Source organism: Heteronotia binoei, chromosome 21, assembly GCF_032191835.1.
Source record: "Heteronotia binoei isolate CCM8104 ecotype False Entrance Well chromosome 21, APGP_CSIRO_Hbin_v1, whole genome shotgun sequence".
NCBI lineage: Eukaryota > Metazoa > Chordata > Lepidosauria > Squamata > Gekkonidae > Heteronotia > Heteronotia binoei.
In genome coordinates this window covers 127176172-127201318 of record NC_083243.1, presented here as the reverse complement: position 1 = coordinate 127201318, position 25147 = coordinate 127176172, and the positions used below count along the sequence as shown (strand labels likewise).

The window sequence follows — 25147 nt, the reverse complement described above, 5'->3', positions numbered from 1 at the left end:
ACGGCTTGTGGGGGGGTTTCCTAGTCCAGGACCTGCTCCACTGCCTGACTCTGGGTTGTCTGGAGGGTGCCTGCACCCCCAGGCTCCTGAAGATCTTTTGGTTTTTGTCAAGTTCCTGCAGGGCGTTATCTGTGGTGGAACTAAAGAGCCCGTCCCCTTCAAAGGGTAAGTCCTCGATGAGCACCCTGGTGTCCTGCTGCAGGGCGGTAGACCTCAGCCAGGAGTGTCTGCGGATGGAGACGGCAGACATGATGGTCGAGGCAAACACGTCCACCAGGTGTTTTGCTGCTGTTAATTGCTGCTTTGCTACCTTCTGGCCTTCTTGTTGCAGCCTCTTGGCAATCATTTTCTTGTCCTCGGGTAGGGAGGACAGGAGGGGGGACAGCTGTTCCCACATGGCGTACTGGTATCTCGCCATACAGGCCATATAGTTCGATACCTTGGCGCCCAGGGACCCCGCCGAGTAGATCTTCCTGCCCATGGAATCCAACTTCTTCCCCTCCTTATCAGGGGGGGGGGGCAGAATGCACCCTGTGCGACCTCGAGGAAGACGAGACGATGGCTGAGTTTGGTTTTGGGTGCGTGAATAAAAACTCAGCCCCCGTCTCCTGGACCTTGTACATATGGTCCAGCTTCCTCGAGGACACCGGTGCCGAGGATGGCTTCTTCCATGGGTCCTTGAGTGCCTGTAACATGACCCTGGTCATAGGCAGGGCTACGGCTGCGGAGGTGTCTCGCTGGACGATATCAAAAACGCTATCGTCCACAACTGGCTTGGGCTGTGAGATGGGTAGGGAGATGGTGGTTGCCATTCTTTTAACCATCTCTGCATAGGACCGCAGGTCTTCAGAAGGCGAGACTGGAAGGTCCTCCGCTGTGTTGGGATCCGGTGAGGGTTCCCAGGTTCTCTCCCCGTCGCTCTCCGACCCCGATGGCGAGGACTCTCCGTGGTCCGAGTGCCCCGACAGGGGTGGTGTTGGCTCCCTCCGCGGCGACTGGATCGGCGTCGGTGGTCGGTGTGGGGGCTCTGTCAGTGTGACGCGTCGCTCCGGTGGGATCGAGACCGATGCCGATGGTTGCCTGGGTCGGTGCGATGTCCTGGAGAACGAGGACATTTCGGACCGATGCTCCCATTCCTGGTGTTCCGGTGGCTGGTACCAGTGGTACTGCGGGCAGCAGGGATATGTCGACTGCCATCTATGCTGCTCCCAGGGGGGTATCGGTGGGAAGCGGCGCGACTCGACCGACGGCTCCCTTCATCTCACGTGCTTGGGCGCTGCAGGCGTCGCCGCGTCGGCCGATGGCAACGCCTCAACGTCCGATGCCGAGTCGATGCTCCGCCGACGAGATGCCACCGATTTGGATTGAAGGGTTAGGTCGATCTCCACTTCCGATGCTGGAGGCTGCGGCCGATGAGCGCTGGGATCGGCGAGCTGCGATGCCGATGAGCGCTAGCCCTTGGAGTCAGAGGGCTGCGTGGCCGATGGACGCTAGCCCTTGGCGTTGGAGGGCTGTGCGGCCGACGCGCGCCGACCCCTGGAGTCGGGGGGCTGCGGAGAGGGAGGGACCCTTCTCGGCGGCTCGGTGGCGACCGGCGCTGACACATCGGGAGAAGGCGGAGTGGAGCGTGGTCGCTTTCGCTTCTCCTTACTCTTCGCCTTCTTGGAGGATTCGCGCCCCGCTTCCTCCCGTCGCTTCTTCGCGGGCCTCTCGACCGATAGCTCGAGGGCCCGTTTCGCGGGCTGCTGCTCCCTCGGAGCTTCCGCGTCGACTAAGGGCGCATCGGCCGATGGGCCCATCGGGGGTTGGGCGGTCGCCATTTTCGGTACCGACGCCGAAGGGCCCGCCGTTGGTTTTGGAGGACGAAGTGCCGAGGCAGTTAGTGCAGCCGAGAGCCTTGCCGCCCTGTTCTTCCTGGTTTGTTTGGAGAAGCGGAGGCAGTGTGGGCAGGCCTCCACACGGTGCGCTTCACCCAAGCAGAGAAGACACAGGGAATGGCCGTCGGGAGGGGCGATCTTCTTCCTGCAGGCCTGGCACCTCTTAAAAAACCTCTTAACTAACCTCTTAACTAACCTCTTAACTAACCTCTTAACCTCTTAACCTCTTAACTAACTAACTAACTAAGAACTAACTACTACTCTAAGGAAAACAACAAACAGGCTAATATTTACAGAGGCTAGGGGAAAAAAGGGGAAAACCCGAAGCTCACCGACCGGGAACACGAGGAAAACGCAGCTTCTTCGCGCAGCGGTCAGAAAGGAACTGGCGGGATTACCGCGATGGCGCCGTTGGGCGTGCGCAATGGGACGCCTGCGCATGCCCAGTGGCACCGACCGCGGAAAATTCCCGGGCTTTCTTACAGATACCGATCGGGGACCCGCGCAGGCGCAGTATCCCACAAGTGTGATGCACAGAGACCACGAAGAAGATACTCACACTGTTGCTTTGCTACCGTCACCTCCATTATCAGATGACTTTGAGAAGGCACTTTGTGGTGACTGTTCTAACTTGTTGCAAATCATTCAACACATCTATTTCTAGCTGTTTTCTCCTGCTGTTTCATTGCCCTCAATTCTCCAGGAAACCTGAGAGCTGCCTGAGCTTTAATCAGTGAAGAAGGTGTATAGTTGTTAACTGTGTTGACAAATGAGGATATCTGAAGAGTTCTCTCACTATGTTTTCAGAGAATATTTGTCTATTTTCCAATAATGCTTCCCTAGCTCATAATGTTGGCGCATACATGCTGATGTACTCCCCCAAGTCAATTATATTGCCCAGCACCAGCCATGGCAGAGAGCCAGATGGAAACTGAACCCCTATTCCCAACACCCCAAAGAACAAAGGAATTATAGATCTAGATGAGGAACAGTACCCCAGAACTTTTGCAAGTGATGACTGAGAGAAGTGACTCTGAGAAGCAACTCACCACACAGGCAACCCTGATCAAGCGGTTCACAGAAATTGGTGAGAATTTCTGTGCATGTAAATTTCAAAGTAGATGGGTATGTAGCTCCTACTATTTTACAGAAATCCATGGTAATTCATTACAAGTACAGTGCTGTCATTAAAAAAATCTTCTAAGCATGCACCTACAAACAGGGCCGGCTTGCCCACTAGACAAACTAGGCAGTTGCTTAGGGCGATGGGAGGGTAGGGCGCCAAATTGAGCTCCCCACCTCCTCCCAGTGCCCCAGGCAAGCACCTAGTTTGCCTGCCTCTGCCGCCCACTACTACTGGTTCCAGAAAGGAGGGGGGAGCCAAGCCTTCATTTCAGCCAGATAAGTTTCACTTGCATTGGGCTGTGAATGCCCCAGGGGGGGGGAGAAGGGATGGAAAGGGGGTGCTGCCTCTGCCTTGCCACGGCAGGGGGGGTTGTGATGGAGCTCGGCACTATGTTGCAGAGCTGCATTGGGGGTGCAAGGCGATGGTGGGGGGCACCTTTGGGCGGCACTGGTGGGGGGGCAGCAGGAGGGCATCTGACGAGGGCACCATGAACCCACGGGCCAGCCCTGCCTACAAATCAGCTAGGTTTGTAGCTCACATAGTTCATAGTGATAGACACATTTTATAGAGAATAATGGCTTAATATTCAATAAGTTTTATGCTTGATAAGAAACTGGCTTTTGGGGCTGTGGTATGCTAAACACGAAACATAAATGTGCAGAAACTCATTCTATATTCCATGTTGACTCATAACATATCTGAACCATACAAGCTGGCCAAATTCATTTTCCAAATCACATAATTATGAACACTGATGTCAATATTCATGTCAACCACAGAGGCCCAGTTAATCCTGTACCAGAGATCAACCAGGTTTCTAGTAGAGTAGTTAGAGCTATGTCAACTGGGACGTTCATGCTGGTAGTGTGGAAACACATGAGACCATTATCCTCCAGAAACACTCTGGACTACTCTGTCCAGTTGTGCTGGGGCACAATTCCCTAGTAGTCCAGCCTTCAGAGGTTACATGCTCTTCAGAACGTTCTTCTGTAGGATTCGTAGTCTTGACATTACCACCTCCCAGTCTGCATAGGCTCCTTCAAGGTGACGAGAGATTTCTGTTCCTGCTTCATAACTCTGTCGACCATGCAGTAAACGCCAGTTGTCAAATACCACTATTTCACCTTTAAAAAGCATTAAGAGAATGCAACTAGTGAGGAATACCATACGACTGGGTGAGCTCAGACATATTCTCAGTTAGTTGAAGGTTAATTTCTTAGTGAAACACTGGGTATGGCGTGATGTATGATGAGATGAAGATTAATCATGACCTGATACAAGTTATGAAATCCAAGTTGAATCAGGACATCATCATATCTTTATGAGGTAAAAAAAATGATAGCAAGGCCTTAGAGTTGCCATCAAATTTTACAAATAGTAAAACTTAGAAAAAAGCATTAATGGGTATACTGTATTCTTGTGATGTTAAATGACAAATAGAGATTCCAAGCCAGAAAACATCAAGGCATTAAAATAGCATTTAAAATGTATATAAAATATTTAAGAATACAATAAGAACATAAATACATACAAACAACAAACACACATAATCAGGGAGGTGGATCAGTAAGAGTTTATAGGAAAATGCCAAATGAAACAAAAAAAGCCTTTGCTCGCTGGCAGAAGACAAAGACAGAGGGAGACATCTTGATGTCCCCTGTACCCCTCTGTCCAATGGGACAGAGATTATGATTATTGTCCTTACAGATGATCTCCACAGACAGCTGGATTGAGGTGGGTCAGTACTGCTGTTGATTGATTTCACAGCAGCGTTCAACATGTTTGACCACAATCTTCTGCCCCACTGCCACACTGATGTAGGAGTTCACATGGTAGCCTTGAAATGACCTACCTCATTTCTTCTTGGTTGGGAACAGAGGATGGTACTATGGGACAGGGTGTTGACAAGGTGTCCCTTAACATGTAGGGCCCCTCAAGGTGGGTGGTCATAGCAGTCAAGGTTCATCCATATTGAGATAGGCACAGGATACACAAAGCCTTAGACACTCTCCCATGTCTGTTTCTCATCTGAGGTATCCCAGCATGTTGTTTAACATCTATATGCACCCCTTGTCCAGCTGGTGCAGAGTTTCAGGCTGGAGTGTCACCAGTATGCTGATAACATCTATTAACAGGTGGCTGCCAAGATACTGCCCCACATATCTTGGCTGAGGGTCTAGAGGTTGTGGTGAAATGGCTAAAAAAAAAGAGCCACTTGAGACTGAATCCAACTAAGATGGAGGTTCTGTGGCTGGGGGGGAGGGCAGATTCAGGGCTGGAGTGTCAAATGCCCACTCTTAATGGTGTGCTGCTGACAGTGGCACAAACCATCAGGAGTTTGGATGTGGTCTTGGATACCTCCTTCTCTATGGAGGTCCAGCTCATGAATGCTGCCAAGCTGTTTTCCCACCCGTGTCAAGCACAGTGATTGTCTCGTATCAACCTAGCCACAGTAATCCATGCAACAGTCACCTCCTGATTGGATTACTGTAACTGACTCTACACTGGCCTACCTTTGAGACTGATCTGGAAACTCCAACTGATTTAGAATGTGGTAGCGTGAGTCCTGATGGGAACATCATGGACAGTACACATCCAACTTGTGCTGTGTTAGTTACACTGACTCCCAGTGCAGTACTGGACCAGGTTCAAGGTTTTGATATTGACTTTTAAGGGCTTGAGCAGTCTGGGACCTATGTATCCAGAACCTCCTCCTCTGATATGTCCCTCTGCTGAGAACTTATTGGTGGTCCCTGGCCCAAAAGACATCTGGCTGTCTTTGACCCGAGCCAGGGCTTTCTCAGCCCTGCCTCCCATGTGGGGGAACTCTCTGCCAAATGATACAATGCTGCAGGGCCTGGAAGGCAGAGATGTTTCACCAAGCTTTTGGTTGAGGAGAGGAATGGGCACCATCTTGGCTGGTGCTCCCTCCTCCTGGCTTCTTCCCACCTCTCCCACATGGTGATGATATAGCCTGAAATCTGGTGTATTAGTGTCATTTGACAATTTATTCTTAACATATTTCATTATGATGTGTATTTTTTATTGTTGTTTATTGGTCAGAGCCCTGAGTCCTCAGGGACTGAGCAATCCATAAATCTAAATTATAAATAAATAAAAATAAATACAAGATTCCTTGTCATCTGACTTCATTTTGCATTGCTGACTTGAGATGGGTGGTCATAGCAGTCAAGGTTCATCCATATTGAGATGGACACAGGATACACAAAGCCTTAGACACTCTCACATGTCTGTTTCTCATCTGAGGTATCCCAGCATTTCTGCCTTGGTTATGCCATGTGTGTTCCCCTGCTGCTGATACCCATTTGTGCTAAGAAGAACAAAAAAAGGAAAGGGCAAGTATACTCCCAGTTATACCAGGAGGGATATTTCAGACGCATCTGTATGTGGTGCAAGACGTAAAGTTATTTTACTTACCTGGTTTCATCTTGTAGGTGTACTTATTCTCTGCACTATTTAGCAAATTAACAAAATCCTTGAGAGCAGCATAAAATGGCTTTACTTTTTCAGCAGGAATGTCCAATATTGTGTCTCTGGTTGCGTTATTAAAGTTGATACGAACCACCTGACCCTTGTCATCTATGCTGTTGAGGAATAAAGAACAAAACATGTTATCTTGTCATTCAATTCTGAGCAGTTTGGGTGTAAGAACACTATAATTTTCACAAAAAAGAAAGAAGAGAAAAATAATTTATTCATTTTAATGGAGTATAGTGCAAAGAGTTATGCTATTATAAAGTAGACATAATTTGACACAAAAGAGCTCACATGTGCCCCACAGTAGATTACAAAATAGTAAATGAAATGCCATATTAATGTTTAAAAATATCCATTACATTTTTATGCCATTCTGCCTCCAAGGAGATCAGAACAGCACCCAGAACGTCACTTCGAAAATTAATTCCACAAGGTGGCGGTGATTGACCTTTGGATTTTTGCTATTTAAACAAGATTATTGATGTGTTGCCCTGTAATTCAGAGTAAAATAACTGCAAGGCACATACTGTTATAGGCAATAGGGGATAATCAACTCTTGCCCTGTTACTTACTCTAGAATTCTTTGCTTGGCCTGTAGGGAGAAATCACAGTAATCTGCTCCAGTGTCTGTGAAATCAACAAGGGTGGAGGTCAAGATTTGGAACGCCTGAGGATTCTGCTCCTTAAACTTGTTTGCTACATGAAAGCCATCTACAACTTCACTCTCTCCTCCAGTGGGTGTTTGTTTTATACAGTGCAGGAATTGAATCTGTAACAAATCAGTGCTAAATTACAAGAAGAGCTATCCTAAATGCATTATAATTCATAACTGTTGTATTTCATTCAAATTCTGATTTATTCTACTTTTATGTTTACTCTACTTTTACTTTTTGTAAATTGCATTAGGATGGCATAAACTACAAGCTGCTATGAAAAGATATTACATTTAGCACCACTGTATTCCTCTGTTACACCGGTATTATTCCAGTACCCCACAGACAGGATACTTAAATAAAAATGCTGTGAGTTAGGCCCAAATGATCCATATTATGCATGCATGCAAATACACTGCTTTCCTCTCTCTCTCTCTCTCTCAAGTACTTCCAGGCAGATGAGAATCAACAGTAAATGCAATAAACAGGTGGGCTGACTGATAACCATGACAGGAGTGCTTGATAGAGTTGCCATCCTCGGGGGAGGGGGAGGCCTGAAAATTTTCTGTATCTCCAGACTACAGAGATCAATTCCAACCCCAAATCTCAGGAAATTCCCCAACACAGAGTTGGCAGTCCTAGTGCCTGATCTGGCTTTAGCAGCTAATCCAGGGAAAAACGATAGCTGTAAAGAGACAGTGGTTGCAAGTATGCTAATTAAACAAAAAAATCAGGCATTCATACACTGAAGTCACTTCCTTTGAATTCAATGGGACTGGCTTCCAGAAACTGGGTGGCATTAGAGAGTGCCAGTTTACAATCCACATATCACTTTAATCAAAGGCAGTACTACTATTGTTGATAAGACTACAACAGAATAAATATATTGCAGGCTTTGGTCTGGACTTTTGAATTTATTTCTATTTTCACTAAATGAAACCTTTGCTTCTTCATCTCACCTTTTCAAACTCTGTTTATTCTCTCCTTCCTCTCTGATAGAACTGGGGTTCTCAAGCTTCATAGGTATGTTGCAGGATGGAAGATTCTTATTTCTATAGTGATGAGTCACTACGAAATCTTGCCAACCAGAGACATCTATGAATCTGTAACAAGTTGCTATGCTATAGGAATTGTGGTGTAATAGTCACTGGACACTGGTCATCAGGCAACAATCCTGGCAGCTGAAATCAGTGTCTTGTTTGCCTGTGGACTATGAATGTGAGGGAGAGACAAACAGCAGTGGGGGTGGGGCCTGACAATGGGTTCAGACACCAGATTTTACAGATCTTCCTCCAAGATGCAGTTACAATCAGCCAGGCTCTTCCAAACTGGACATGTCATACTCACTCTGTGGCTTATGGAGAGCTGCATTCACAATTACCATCAACCAGAAGAGCCACGTGACAACTGCTCTCTAGATGGCAGAGATCAGCTCCCCTTGAGGTGGGGGGGGGGAGGTCAGTGCCTTCACTTGGGTGGGTAGGAAGACAGCAAGGGTGGCGGCCACTCGCCAAGAGCCTCCGTTTAGAACCCATTGTATTTTTCTTCACAATGGACCTTACTCCTAGTTAGTAATATTATATAACTATGACTATAACCTTTTCAGAGATGCAGGATTGTCTCTCCCCACCTCTGCTGATATGTAGGCAGCCCATGTGTCTGGCGTAAGGAGAAATGCTTCCCTTGCTTCCTGCTCTCAACAAGAGAGAAACAGAGATTGCCAAGGCTCCCAGAGAAGAGTTGCTTGGACAGGGAGTAAAACAACTTCCCATGGGGTGGTTGTATTTTCTCTTTTCCCCCCAATCCAGCTTCCTTTCTTTGCAGCAGCCACCTGGGGCTTGGGATCAGAGCACAGAGAGTGTGGAGTGTGGCATTATTAAGCTGTGCCTTGCCAGAGAGCTAAAGCACTCTTGGCCTGTGGCTCTTAGCCTGGGGGCTCTGTAAGAATCAGGAACCCAGATTCCTTGTGTTCCCAATAAGGTAAGTAGACCCTCCAGAAGGAGAGCCACATAAACAAACAGGATTTAAAAGGGGACTATATATTTTTGAAAAAAGCTATCGAAGGTAGAATGCCAGCAGGGGGGTGGGGGCTTTCCAGTGTTTTGCATTGAGTGTCACATGTATGACTATCTGCCCACAGGACAGAAGTCTTGGGTGTGCTCGATGCAAGGAGCTCCTGGTCCTCAGGGAATGAGTTCGTACCCTTGAGGCCGAGGTGACTGACATGGAGAAGCAGAGACAGTCAGTTAGGCACTCGGGGAAGACTCTTGGGGACGTATTAGATGAGCCCCACTCTGAACGTGGCAGCCCTGTTACTGCCAGGGAGCATGAGGGTCGAGAGGGAATGGCACTGGGCTGAGGATAAGGGGAATGTGCCCTCAGTAGGGACCTCTTCTTCAGTTGGTGAGTGGGTATCCTTTTGTGCCAAGGAACCGTCCCTGGGCAGGGAGGGGGGGGATCTTGGTAGTTGGTGATTCGATCCTTAGGCATAAGAACATAAGAGAAGCCATGTTAGATCAGGCCAATGGCCCATCCAGTCCAACATTCTGTGTCACACAGCAGCCAAATATACACACACACACACACTGTGGCTAATAACCACTGATGGACCTCTGCTCCATATTTTTATCTAACCCCCTCTTGAAGGTGGCCATGCTTGTGGCCGCCACCACCTCCTGTGGCAGTGAATTCCACGTTAATCACCCTTTGGGTGAAGAAGTACTTCCTTTTATCCGTTTTAACCTGTCTGCTCAGCAATTTCATCGAATGCCCACGAGTTCTTGTATTGTGAGAAAGGGATGTATTGTGAGAAAGGCATGTAGACAGCTGGGTGGCAAAACTGCGTACTGACCGTATGGTGACTTACCTCCTTGGTGCAAAGGTAGCGGACATTACGTGTGTTGTAGATAGGCTGACAGTGCTAGGGAGGAGCCAGTGGTCGTGGTGCATGTTGGCCCCATGATGTGGGGAAATGCAGTCGTGAAGTCCTGGAGGAAAAATTTGGGCTGCTAGGCAGGAGACTTAAGGCCAGGACCTCCAAGGTAGCCTTCTCAGAAGTGCTACCTGTTCCACGTGAAGGGCTGGAGAGACAGTCACAAATTAGAAGTCTCAATGTGTGGATGAGACAATGGTGTAGGAAAGAAGGGTTTAAGTTTGTTAGGCATTGGGATACTTTCTGGAACAAGCCGGAGCTGTACAAAAGAGACGGTCTCCACTTGTCCCCAGATGGAACAAAGCTGCTGGCGCATAAAATCAAAAAGGTGGCAGAGCAGTTTTTGAACTAAATCTTGGGGGAAAGCCGACAGGAGATGAAATGTCTCTGTTTCGGGAGGACTCATCTCAAAGAGATGAAGGGTTAGCTATTACTTTTCTACCGGGTAATGGATCAGAGTTGTCCACTGAGATGGTGACAAACAGTATGGGCTGCCTGCCAAAGTCTCGCAGCAGGAGGAAGGTTGCAGGCGTAACTTGTCTGGGAAATTATAGATGTTTGTATACAAATGCTAGAAGTGTTCGAAGTAAAATTGGTGAGTTGGAATGTTTAGTATTAGGGGAAAACATAGACATTGTGGGAATTTCAGAAACTTGGTGGAATGAGGAGAATCAGTGGGACATGGTGATTCCTGGATATAGGTTATATCGGAAGGATAGGGAGAGAAGGGTTGGAGGTGGGGTGGCTCTGTATGTCAGAGAGGGTATATAGTCCAGTAAGACTGAGGTCAAAGAATTAGATTCCCTTCTAGAAATGCTTTGGATCGAAATAGAGGGCCCAAAAAGAAATTTAACTATGGGAGTTTGTTATCGCCCACAAAATCAAAAGATAGAGGACGATTATAATATGATGGAAGGATCAAAGATAGTGGCTAAACGTAAAAACTGTGTCATAATAGGTGATTTTAACTACCCGCAGATTGATTGGGTCAATATGTGTTCTGGTTGAGAGAAAGAGATTGAGTTTCTTGATGCTCTCAATGACTGTGCTATGGAGCAGATGGTCACAGAACCTACCAGGGGTGGGGCGATCCTGGATTTGGTCCTAAGTAATGTCCAATACTTGGTGAGAGATGTAAAAGTGATTGCACCGCTTGGGAGCAGTGACCATAACGTTATTGATTTCACCATTTGTATAAATAGGGAGTTGCCCCAAAAGACCAGCACAACCACACTTAACTTTAAAAGGGGTAAATTGTCTGAGATGAGGGCATGTGAAGAGGAAACTGAAAGGAAAGGTAAATACAGTCAAAACCCTTGGGGAAGCTTGGAGGCTATTTAAAACTACAATCCTAGAAGCTCAGATAAAATATATACCACAAGTTAGGAAAGGCACAAACAGGTATAAGAGAAGGTCTGCATGGCTAACAAAGTAATGGAAGCTGTAAAAGGTAAGAAGGACTCCTTTAAGCGGTGGAAAGTTAGTCCAAGTGAGATTAATAAAAGGGAACACAGGCTGTGGCAAATCAAATGAAGACTGTGATCAGGCAGGGAAAAAGGGACCATGAGGAGCATATTGCAAAAAACATAAAGACCAACAATAATTTTTTTTTCAAATATATTAGAAGCAGGAAACCAGACAGGGAGGCAGTGGGGCTCTTGGATGACCAAGGGGTAAAAGGATTACTGAAGGAGAATAGGGAAATGGCTGAGAAACTGAATGCATTTTTTGCCTCCATCTACACTGGGAAGATGAGAAGCGTTTGCCCTCTCCAGAACCACTAATTTTGGAAGTGTTGAAAGACCTGAGTCAGATTGAGGTGACAAGAGAGGAGGTCCTACAACTGATTGACGGATTAAAAACTAATAAGTCACCAGGTCTGGATGGCATACATCCAAGAGTTCTGAAAGAACTCAAAGTTGAACTTGTGAATCTCCTGACAAAAATATGTAATCTTTCATTGAAATTTGCCTCTGTTCCTGAGGACTGGAAGGTAGCAAATGTCACCCCCATCTTTAAAAAGGGTTCCAGAGGAGATCCGGGAAATTACAGGCCAGTCAGTCTGACTTCAATACCGGGAAAGTTGGTAGAAAACATTATCAAGGACAGAATGAGTAGGCACATTGATGAACACATGTTATTGTGGAAGACTCAGCATGGGTTTTGTAACACTGATGAGCACAAGTTATTGAGGAAGACTCAGCATGGGTTCTGTAAGGGAAGATCTTGCCTCACTAACCTGTTACATTTCTTTGAGGGGGTGAACAAGCATGTGGACAAAGGGGACCCAATAGATGTTGTTTACCTCGACTTCCAGAAAGCTTTTGATAAAGTTCCTCATCAAAGGCTCCTTAGTAAGCTCAAGAGTTATGGAGTAAAATGAAAGGTCCTCTTGTGGATCAAAAAACTGCCTAATTAATAGGAAGCAGAGAGTGAGTATAAATGGGCAGTCTTCACAGTGGAAGCAGTGGGGTGCCACAGGGCTCAGTACTGGGTCCCATGCTCTTTAACTTGTTCATTAATGATCTGGAGTTCAGAGTAAGCAGTGAAGTGGCCAAGTTTGCAGATGACACTAAATTGTTCAGGGTGGTGAGAACCAGAGAGGATTGTGAGGCACTCCAAAGGGATCTGTTGAGGCTGGGTGAGTGGGCATCAATATGGCAGATGAGGTTCAATGTCGCCCAGTGCAAAGTAATGCACATTGGGGCCAAGAATCCCAGCTACAAATACAAGTCGATGGGTTGTGAACTGGCAGAGACTGACCAAGAGAGAGATCTTGGGGTCATGGTAGATAACTCACTGAAAATGTTAAGACAGTGTGCGATTGTAATAAAAAAGGACAACGCCATGCTGGGAATTATTAGGAAGGGAATTGTAAACAAATCAGCCAGTATCATAATGCCCCTGTATAAATCGGTGCGGTCTCATTTGGAGTACTGTGTGCAATTCTGGTTACCGCACCTCAAAAAGGATATTATAGCATTGGAAAAAGTCCAGAAAAGGGCAACTAGAATGATTAAAGGGTTGGAACACTTTCCTATGAAGGTTAAAATGCTTGGGGCTCTTAGAGGTTTACAAGATTATGCATGGAATGGAGAAAGTAGAGAAAGAAGTTCTTTTCTCCGTTTCTCACAATACAAGAACTCGTGGGCATTCAATGAAATTGCTGAGCAGTCAGGGTAAAACGGATAAAAGGAAGTACTTCTTCAACCAAAGGGTAATTAACATGTGGAATTCACTGCCACAGGAGGTGGTAGCAGCTACAAGCACAGTCAGATTCAAGAGGGGTTTGGATAAAAATATGGAGCAGAGGTCCATCAGTGGCTATTAGCCACAGTGTGTGTGTGTGTGTGTGTGTGTGTGTCTATATATAGATATATTTTGGCCACTGTGTGATACAGAGTGTTGGACTGGATGGGCCACTGGTCTGATCCAACATGGCTTCTCTTATGTTCTTATGAGAAGGGTTGGGGATTGCTGGAGAGGAAGGGCCTTTACTTTCCTTCCTGGTACAAGGCCTGCGGCTCAGGGAGGCTTGTAGCTTTGCTGTCCTCCAGACTCTTCAGTGGCAGCTGTTTCAATGAGGGAACAACCTGCCAACCACAAGCCCCAACCAAGAAATAGCCTTGCCTATTTTCTTCAAACATGGAGCAGATGCCACATGCGGCATCAGAAGAGCCAGTTTGGCATAGTGGTTAAGTGGACTGATTTTTACCTGGCAGAACTGTGTTTGATTCCCTACTGCTCCACATGCACCTGCTGATGTGACCTTGAGTCAATCACAAGTTCTCACAGAGCTATTCCTCTCAAGAGTAGTTTCTGTTAGAGCTTTCTCAGCTCTGCCTACCTCACACAGGGTGTCTGTTGTGTGGAGGGGAAGGGAAAGGAGATTGTAGGCCGCTTTGAGATTCCTTTGGGTAGTGAAGGGCAGGGTATAAATCCAATCTCTTCTCTTCTTCCGTTTTAAAAAGTTTTATTAGTTTCAGAAAAAATAGGAGTAGGGAATAGAGAGCACAATTTTAATCTTATTCTGCATAAAGATACTTTCAAAGAATACAAGCCTACATCTGCAATACTTTCTTTACATAAACTGTCCCCTATTATTATCTTTAAACTAAACATCATCAACATTTTAAAATTTTATATTATAAATCTTTTGGTTAAGTTATCTATTGTTTTTGACAATTCCAGTAAAGGCAATTTTGTAATATAAAATATAAGAAAAAAGGGAGAAATAAGTTCACACCAGAGAATCTTAAGAGTCTTGAGAGTCTAACCAGGCATAGAATTTCATCCAGTATTTTCTTGCTTCTTCCTTAGATATCCCAGCCAATAGCTGGGATAGAAAGTCGAGCTCTTCTGTTTCCAGAATTTTTCCCACAAAGTCCATTTTCGTGGGAATTCCCTGAGATTTCCATCTCTGTGCCAAGAGAATCCTGGCTGCTGTGTTGAAATGTGCCAACAAGTGTCTCATTTCTTGTGCCAACAAGTGTCTCATAGTCCTCAGGAAATATATTCAATAACAATAGTTCTGGTTTGAATTGATTCTGTGTCTTAATAATCTTCTGTAGTATTTTGTGCATCATTTTCCAATAACCCTTCACCGTCTCACATGTCCACCACATATGATAAAAAGAACCAACCTGTTTAGTGCATTTCCAACATTTGTTAGACATATTAGTATAAATCTTACACAATTTCTGTGGAGTCAAGTACCGTCTATAAAACACCTTATACAAATTTTCTTTAAAAATTACTGACCTAGTTAATTTAACATTGAACTTCCACAGTCTCTCCCATTCTTCTAATGTAATATTGTGACCAAATTTTTTCACCCATTGAACCAAACAGTCTTTTACAACTTTGTCTTGTGTCTTCATCTGAAGTAAATATGCATATAATTTGGAGATTAGCTTTTCCTGTGGACCCAAAAATATTTTATCAAATGAATATTGTTCTGTATTGAAACCTGTCATCTTGTCTTTGGCATACCTAGATTCAACTTGCATTCTCAACCACCAGTTCATTTTGATGTCCATATTTTCCAACTCTTCTCTGGTTTTCAACTGATTGCCTTTTCCCAACAGGTCATCATATCTATAATTCTGATTTGGTTTTAGAAGATTTGGATGAGTAAATGCTTCTACTGGAGAGACCCATCTTGGAATTTTTTGATAAATTCTGATTTTTAACCATGACCACGTGTGGTACAAGGATTTTCAAAACCAATGATTCTGAAAATAGGAATGGCCTTCAAGTCTTTGATACCATAGATACGCATGCCACCCCATAGTGAGATCATGTCCCTCTAACAACAGTTGTCTCTTATCATTCAATAATATCCAGTCTCTTACCTACAAAAGCACAGAAGATTTGTAATACAATTGCCAGTCTGAAAGGCCCATACCTGCTCTTAATTTGGAATCTTGCAATGTCTTTAGTTTGATTCTAGGTTTTTTGCCTTGCCAAACATATTTGGAGACAATCTTGTTCAGTTCTTGAAAAAATCCACTATTTAAAAATACTGGAATAGTTTGAAACAAGAATAATAGACTTTTTGTTAAGGCTATTCTTCCCATTAAGGATAGATTCAAGTCATGCCATTTTTCCTAGTCTTTTTTAATTTCTTTAAGTAGTTTATCATAATTGTCTGTTTTTAAATTGCTACACTTATTTGAAATAAGGACACCTAGATATTTGATTCTTTTCTCATACAAAAATCCTGATTTTTGCTGAGAAGACTGAAAAAAAGGAAACCAGGCACTCCCAAAGCAAAAAATAACAGAAAATAAGAAAAAGTATCCATATTTGGTAATGCAAAAAAAGAAGGGTGAATTAAAAAAGAATCCAGAGCCAAAAATGTTTAAAACACGTCAAAAATATTCCAGCCACAGATAAAAGGAAGGAAAAGAAAAAAATGAAAACAAGGTTAAAGGATTATATTCATAACATCCAACAAGAATAAGTGAAAATCCTCTTTGGAAACGTGCAGAAACGTTCTTCTTCCTATCAAAAATCCTGCTATGTCATAAGTCAGTAAAAAAATGCCCACCAGCATTTGAAAGACAGTTGGGGCTCTTATAAATTCATTCAGAGCACTTCAATTTAAGCTTCAAAGTACTTTTAAGCCAGCTGTCCTTCACATCCATATAAACTTGCAAGCAAGCAACTTTCCCAAAATCCAAAACTTTTTTTTCCCCCTAAAGGGGGTTTAAAGCAAGTCAGTTAAATTCAACCATGAAGTCTCTTGTATAACTAAAGATTGGTGTGGTCCTCCTCATGCAGGTGTTGTAAATGTTACCAGGATAGGCAGAAACTTTTACAAACCTTGAAAAAGGAGAGAGAGTCCCCCCTCCTCAGTCTTTTGCCTCCACTTAAAGTCTGCTTCAGTCCTGGTTCTCCATTTCCCTGCTTGTCAGAGATACTGCCATTCACATCAATAATATGAAGAAGGAACACTTACAGTGATAGCAAGATCGATGCAGCTTGTCTTGGTATTGCAGAGATTTTAAAGTCCAGAGTGTAGAGTGCAAGAAGAAGACGAGAAGCCGGTGGTCGACCCTCTTGCCATTTAAAAATGGCGATCGGAGCGATAAGGCTAGGAGCAAGCGAGATCGGGGGCAGCTGCCTCTGCTGACACCCCCGTTCTACCGCTCAAGCACCCTGCCTTCTGGGACTCTTCCTAGGCCTCAGAGTTGAGTTGTCCTTCGTGGGCGACCCCTCAAACGGTCCGATTTAGAAGCGGCTCTGGACGCGCCGGTCCAAGCCGCTTCTAAATGCGCATCGCCAAAACCGGAAGCCTCCTCTTCTCTTCTTCATCATCACAGGCCTCTGTTGTACCTTTAGCTTCTCTAAGTTACTAAAGATGAGTGGGCACAATAGACCTGCCTTCAGAGGCCTGTATGCTTCTTTTAGACCAGATGCTGTTTCAAAAGTGGTTTGGGCTTCAGGGAATAATGAGTTCCCATGGTTAGCACCCTTACAAACTGCTGCAAGTGGGCACACCAGCACGGGAGCCATATTTTCTGAATACTCTAATGTATTTATTCAAAAAGCAGACTAGAAGTTTGTTTCCAGAAGTATCATAAAAAAGAGGGCTAACCTACATTTACATAAACATAGTATAACATGTTTGGGGATGGGATGGAGGAATCTTTTTACATTATGGTTGTCTTTCTTTTTGGGTACATATAGTGCATGCCAAAAAAGCATCTAACGATGCTGGAAGCCATGGGAACTACATTTCCCATAGTTCCTGATAGCCCTAGAAACTGCTGCATATTCCCATGGCAGAGTCCTAGGCCCTCACCTATCCCAGCAGCTGTCACGAGCTCTTCTTGCTGCCGCTGAACACAGCTTTCCATGGAATGGGGGGAGGATGAAGGGCTTGGTTTGTTTTTGCTGTATCTCTGCAGAACATTCCTTAGTACTTAGAAAGCTTTACTCTTTTTTAAATGCTGCTTGTTTTTGAGGAGGGAATGCTGTTGGGGCGGATTTGGGGGATACTCTCTTGGCTGCCTGCTTCTCTCATGCTCACCTGATAGATTTATTAAGTAAGCCAACAGATACTATAAAATTTGGGTAAATAAGGCAACTGACTGTAAAAGACTGCCTTTTACTTCCTGTAGTTTTGGGACATGAAGAATGTGAAACTTTTATTGGAGCAGGGGTTTGGGGTTTTTTTGCTACTCTTTATATAATGTCTCAATTTCAAAATGTCACATAACCAATGTACACAAGCATATAGTAAGAACATTTAGATGGCAGATGGTTTTAAAACTGTTTTAAAGCAATTTTTATTTTGTACAAGCATTTCCAAATTGAAAAGACTGTGAGTAACATCATATGGGGCTGTGTGATTTTTGGCACAAATGAGATAATGAGCTAACTTGCATTTGTTTCCATTTGAGGAATACTCTTCCCATTTCTATGCCATATTCATTTCTACAGCTTGTAAATGAATTTTCAAAACAACACATTAGTATGAATGACCTGGCACCTGTTCAGAGGCACATGATGCTAGCCTGCTCAATTCATTAATAATTGTCTGAGGGCCTTGAGCAAATATTTCCTACAGCATGCGAACTTCAACATTAATCTGCTGTCTTCGCAAAGGCAGACTTGGATGGCAGGAATTTTGTCATGGTGTCAGAATGTTATAAGTTCAGTAGGTTATTAAAGCACTGTACAGAAGTGAATCATGGTTTCCACTGAAACATTCAGCATCACAATGAACTGATGCTCTGCTATGTGGGCATGGACTTTCTTACACTTATTGCACATTCACATGGCTAAGCTGGATTTGATTTAGTGCTTGGCTAATTCAGAATGCCTACATCGGGCATAACTTAGAATTTCTCTAGGCACCTCCAGAAGATGTGCTTGTGCTATTTAACTGCATGACAAGTCATGAGATGAAGACCTTAGACTGCGTGCTGTTGGTGATGTAGTTGTGTGGGTAACTATGTAAGAAACCCCACTTAAGATTTCATTTTCTATTCTAGCAGGGCAGTCCTGTGTATCTTTAGAATCTTCACCGTGCAGTGCTACAATGTTCAGTCTTGTTTCTACTCCAGTTCAATGCATATATAAGGCAGCTGACAGAGATCACATGAAGATTCAGAGTGAGGTAACCTCAGTACACTAATAATACTGAGCTGAATCTTGTAATTTTTAAAATATAAATCCCACTGGTAGTTTGGCAGTTCCTGTGTATGTGTCAATTTAAGTAAGCTAACTGAAGCTGAATGCAAAAGACTGAGGTAACAATGAGAGGAAGACATATGGAAAAAAACTTTAGCCTCTACTGGTCTTTGAGGCTTGTAGTTGCAGCACAGCAGAAATAGCCAAGAGTTCCTTTCAGCAAACGAATCCAGTCTGCACTTGCAAGATAGGAAAGGCTGACATTTAAATCAATAATAATACAACACATTATGCTTCAGAAGTGAGACTAGATGGCTCATGGATGGTTTCCATCTATGTCCATGTCTCACTGAGAATGTACTCTACACAGGTCCTTATTTCAGATTATTATAGCAACATTGGCCCTCCTTCAGTGCAGCCCTTTTCACCTTTGCTTGGCCCTCTCTTACCCCAGGTGGATGTTGTAGAACAGGATAATCGGTGTGAAAACTTAGCTTTTCAGTTGTGTAAGCCACATTGTTAGCATCCATTTTGTCTTGTACTTGCCAAGTAGGACTTTGTAATATGCAAGAGAGAGGGGGAGAAAAGAGAGGGGAAATTATAACAGCCTTTCTATAAAACCCTAGATACAAGAGTTCTTAATAAAGTTGAGCATAAAATCTGTATCCACATGAGTAACCAGAGCCAGCACAGTTTTCAAATTACTTTTAGAAACACGTGAACAACAACAACAACAAAATTCAATTGCAGGCCTTTGATATGGTCCTTGGATTCACACTTCCAGCAATGATTAATCTCAAAGAATTGAAGGAGACAAGAGGCATATGAAATGCTACCAGTACACTCTCCTCAGTTTTTTTCTCTCTTAAAAAGTTTTATTTTGTGTGACCAGGGAGGCTAATAGTGCAAAAAGCATAAACCAATGTATCTAAAATGCTCCAGCATTGGTAGTCTTTGTGCAGGGCCCTGGGGAGGGGGAAAATAGCAGGATCTCTATTATGTGGTGCGCAGCAGCCTATGCTCTGCATTACTTGTTTCCATCTGAAGACTGGCTGGTAAGGGGATTCATTGAGCTCTGGGAAGGTACATAGCTCTGGTGCCCATGGCAGAGGTTGGATTAAGCCCCAGGTTGCTAAACAGAACAGACATAAGCATTGTTATAAAGGCTAGATTTGATTTTCCTTGTTGGTTTGGACTAGATTTCTTCTTCATTGAAAGTCTGGGGCAAGTCTAAAGGTCCCTCCACAAAACTGTATTTCAGAACAGAACAAATGCTTCAATGGAAGATGCTGATACTTTTTATGTGTCTCTTACACAAAGAAAGCTTCTGCTCCTTGTATCCTTTCATATTTTCAAGATAAATATATTAACATAAACAAGAGAATACTGTTGACAACAGCAACAAATTACAGACTGTAAAATGGTTGAAATATAAGGGCATGCAGATGATGACATACTATAATGTAGTCCAAATATGCTTTCAGTGGCAAAACACAAAGCAAAGGCCAAGGCTGAAAACCACAGGCTCCAGTTCATTTAATTTTTATGTAATGGAACCGAATCAACAACAAAAGCATAATATATACATAAGTCAGACATTTGTTTTAGAAGTACTTCTCAATGTATAAACTATAAATAATCATAAAATAGTCACAAAAGTGATTTGAAAGGAAAGACATGGACAATCAGCTGGTAAAACTGTACAAACCAAATGTTCACTATCCTACTCCACTGGAAAAGCAGATATAAAAATTCTTTCATAAAATACCTCTGTTATGCATGAATCACTTTTCAGAATGTTATAGTATACATATTATGCATACAAAGTTTTAATTTAGGCAACATAACACCAAAACTACATATAGGTTTTTGAAAATTTTGGAATGATAAGTAAATTTTATTTACAACACCATTTAATTGTTTAGAGGAAACTCAAATGATGGTTAGTATCATATGTACTCAATGAGCTCATTACTGAAATATGAAAACCTCAATCACATTTTCACAGCCCTCATCTGGTGTGACATCATCATGGAGATTACATCATCATGGAGATTACTGACCCACTTCAGAGCAGAGAGCAGTCTTTGGTGGAGACAAAGTGTTTAAATTCTGGCTCAAAATATCCTCAGATGTATTAAACTGAGATTGTTGGAGTTGGAGGAAACGAAATTATGCCCAACAGACCCTCATATCTGCTCCCCAGCATTTTTAGGTCTCAATGTTTTTTGTGGCAAAATGCCCCATTCTCCCCAGATCTGTCTATTCTGCCATCCTGTCATTATTTACAGAATGATACTGAGTGGGAGGTTAGCGAGGCTGTAACAAAAATTTTGGCTGATAGTCTTAAATTTAAATCTATGTATGAATGCATTTTAATCTCTGTTTCTTTTCTCTCTAATGTTTAAATTTTTTATATTTGGTGTATTCTCATTTGAAACTATTATGCCATTAAAAGTTTTGTATGGGTATGGTAGGTAAACTGATTAAAGAATGGTCGGTGATTAAAGCAAAGATTTCTGAAAGAAAGTAGAGCAGAGAACCCAGTATAGGGTTGCCAATCCCCAGGTGGAGGCAGGGGATCCCCTGGTTTGGAGGCCCTCCCCCTGCTTCAGGGTCATCAGAAAGCAGGGGGGGGGGAGGGAAATGTCTCCCTATGGTGACTGATTCCCAGAGGGTATAATGGAGAATTGATCTGTCGATATCTGGGGCTTGGGGGGGGGCTGTTTTTTGAGGTAGAGACACTACATTTGCATCTGATGCCTCTCCTCAAAAGACCCTCCTAGTTTCAAAAAGATTGGACCAGGGGTCCAATTCTATGAGCCCCCAAAGACGATGCCCCTATCCTTCATTATTTTCAGTGGAGGAAAGGCATTTTAAAGGTGTGGTCCCTTTAAATGTGATGGCCAGAACTCCCTTTGGAATTCAACCCTTGCTCCTGGCTCCATCCCCAGTTTCTCCTGGCTCCACCCCCAAAGTCCCCAGATATTAGAGGCATATTTCTCAGGACTGCATCCCCTCGGGCATCCCCTCCCCCAATGTAATTGTGCACTTATGCGGTAGGCAGGATTGGAGATGCTAGGTCCGTTTGATGTAGCTGTGTTGATCTGCTATTTAGTTTGGAAAGGGAACAAAGGGGAACTCTTTCTCTCTCCTCAAACAGCTACTGAGCTGGTTTCCCACCTTCCTGAACAGCTACTGACATTACTGCTGATTTTCTGACAGCTCTACAAAGACCAACTTAATTAAATACATATGCACAATATTCTGAAGCCTACTGGCAAAAACAGGGTTTCCAAATTAATCCCATTCCTTAGATTCCCAGTTCCTCTAGTCAGCAAACAATTTACCCTACGATTCTGTAAAAAGCTTCACTAAACAAAGGGTTAACTTGTTCACTCATTATCATGTAAGAAGCACTTCAAAGCCAATAGTATGGCACATTTTCCTCAAGTCCTCTCAATATCTGAGAACAGCCTAGGGGTGTGTATGTTTGTGTGTATATATATACTTAAGACCCTCCCATACTGTCTCAATCAGAGTAGGGCCCTGGCACAATTTGCAAGACAATAGAACTTTCAAAGCACATGTGATGGAAAGTCCAAGGTTCACATTATACATTCCAGAATATCACATTATAATTTTTTTACATTGTTCTGTACCTACATGTTTGCATATTCGCCATGTAGAAAACTACCATGTTGGGGGAAAACTAGACTGAACCATTCTCCCCTACATACATAAACCTCTTCCAAATACCTAGCATTTTTTTGAAGGGGGAGAACTCAAATATGCAATCATCTCCACTATGCATAACAGTCAAAGCCTGAAGCAATATGGACCAGGAAAAGTTTGTCACTTGATTTGGCTAGTTACATTCCAAGTGAAGAGAGAATTGCTTATGTTGCTAAAGGCAATGCTGTAGTAATTACTTCTGCTGGCTCCTTGAAGTGCTTATTTTGGGATGCAGGGCACAATCCTTTATAAGTAAGTTTTCTTTGATAGTAGTGGGGAAGGAAGAAAAGCAAAAAGAAAAGAAAAATGGAGTAATCAGGACAAATTAAGAAGTTTAGAGGTATGCTTCACACTGAGATGGTATGTATACACATACATACACACACCTTTCAGTACAATAGTTCCATAAAAATTGTCAGTTATTCCAAGAATGGTAGAAATCTTAATAAGATAACACAAACCTTTAGTGCAATGGCAAGACAAAGTTAATTAAGAGAGACAGAAAACTGTTGAAAAACAGGGAAACACAATGAGAGCAGACATCATAAAACATTAATGTTGAAGATGCACCCAAAATGGCCACACTGTTGAATTTAACACATTTAGAACACTTATATTTGATAATTTCCTGTTTCATTGCTTTTCAGCCAACAGAGGTGCCACAACCTACATTGGACTTGGCCAAATTGGTGCACTATCGGCCCGTCTCGAACTTACCCTTCTTGGGTAAAATTATTGAGAGGGTAGTGGCGCTACAGTTACAGAGTTTTCTGGAGGATGCTTCCATCCTAGATTCCCACCAGTCTGGCTTCCACCCAGGTCATGAGACAGAGACAGTACTGGTCGCCCTGGTGGATGACCTCCAGTAGCATCTGGATTGAGATGTTTTAGTGGTGCTGATGTTGTTGGACCTGTCGGCTGCATTTGATATGGTCGACCATCGGTTGCTGTCCCGACGCCTCGCCGACGCAGGGATTCAGGGGTTGGTGTTGCAATGGCTTTCCTCCTTCCTGGAGGGTTGGGGACAAAGGGTGGCAATTGGGGGAGAGTCGTCCTGGAGACATGCATTTAATTGTGGTGTGCCACCGGGGGCAGTGCTCTCCCCGATGTTGTTTAACATTTATATGCACCCCCTTGCCCAAACAGCCTGGAGGTATGGGCTGGGTTGCCATCAGTACACTAATGACACCCAGCTCTATCTACTGATGGATGGCCGGTCTGGCTGTGTCCCAAAAAATCTGGACCTGGTGCTGCAAGCTATGGCAGGATGGCTTAGGTTGAGTCGACTGAAGCTGAATCCGAAAAAGAAAGAGGTCCTTTGCCTGAGTCGTGGTGGTCTGGGCAGGGAAATCCCCTTACCAGCTTTTGATGGTGAGCCAATGACAATGGTGCACAAGGTTAGAAGCTTGGGGGTGCTGCTGGAGCCTGCCTTGACAATGGAGGCCCAGATAGCAGCCACTGCCAAATCCACATTTTTTCATCTTAGGTGGGTGAGACAGCTGGCCCCCTTCCTTGAGCGCAATGACCTGGCAACTGTGATCCATGCAATGGTCACCTCGAGGCTGAACTACTATAATGCCCTCGTCTCAAACCCAGAAACTCCAGCTAGTGTAGAACGCGGCAGCTAGGCTGCTCTTGGGGCTTCTTAGGTGGGAGCACATACAGCCGCAGCTGCGGGAACTGCACTGGCTGCCAGTAGTATACCGGATTCGCTACAAGGTGCTGGTCATTACCTTTAAAGCCCTATATGGCCAAGGACCTGCTTACCTTTGGGACCATCTCTCCCCACACCCCCAGAGAGTACTTAGATCCAGATCCCAAAACTTACTAGTGATCCCTGGGCCGAGGGAGGAAAGATTAAAATCTACCAGAGATAGGGTCTTCTTGGTAGCAGCCCCCTACTGGTGGAACCAGCTACCGGAGGACATGAGGGCCTTGCATGACCTCGCTCAGTTCTGCAAAGCCTGTAAAACCACACTCTTCTGGTTAGCCTTTAACTGATCTAGAATTACCGTTATTGTGGGAGAAAATGTAAGAACACTGAAGCCATTGGATGGGAAACAACTACATATGATATCAGCACCAGATTGCTTTAATGATTGAATTTTAAATTGTCGTATTGATGTTATGCAATTTTTAAGCTGATTATTTTTATTTTATTGCTGTTAGCTGTCTTGAGCCTGCTCCAGTGGGGAGGGCGGGAAATAAAATAAATAAATAAATAAATATGGCTGAAGTGTTGCCACGGTACCAGCATGGACTATGCAGTATGTGTTGGGCTCTTGAGTACAAGTTGCAGAATGGAAAGGTTTCCAAAGTGGGGCTAGTACCTTTTCTATGAAGGAACAATCAAGATATTGTTTGAATACAGAGAAATTCTCATGTCCCATCTATCAGGAATCCATCTCCTAACTACAAGCCCCCACAGAGGACACATTAGTTAACCATTCTGGGCTACTAGCCTAAATAAAACAGTAATCATCCAGCAGCCTCAATATTTATACAAAGTCCCTAATTCCATCACATGTTCAGATGTCAAAGTCTTGGTTTTAATGAATTTGCAGCAGGTAGATTTGCAAAATTTCATTCTAAGCTGAGATCCACCTGAATCATATTCATGTAGGCAATTTTTTAAAAAAAAACTTATGTAAATTTATCCCTTTTAAGTAGGACTACATGGTCA

At 43.8% G+C, this 25147-nt stretch overlaps 1 protein-coding gene across 1 annotated transcript in view; it reads right to left on the bottom strand.

Annotated features, from left to right (window-relative positions):
- Nucleotides 1–3577: 3577 nt before the first annotated feature.
- The window catches only part of BBOX1 (gamma-butyrobetaine hydroxylase 1), a 75328-nt gene continuing 53758 nt past the window's right edge, over nucleotides 3578–25147 (bottom strand). The window contains 4 exon segments of the mRNA XM_060262508.1: nucleotides 3578–4127; nucleotides 6442–6608; nucleotides 7074–7270; nucleotides 19179–19284. Of these exon segments, the coding sequence (XP_060118491.1) occupies nucleotides 3967–4127; nucleotides 6442–6608; nucleotides 7074–7270; nucleotides 19179–19284 (631 nt within the window). The 3' untranslated portion in view covers nucleotides 3578–3966.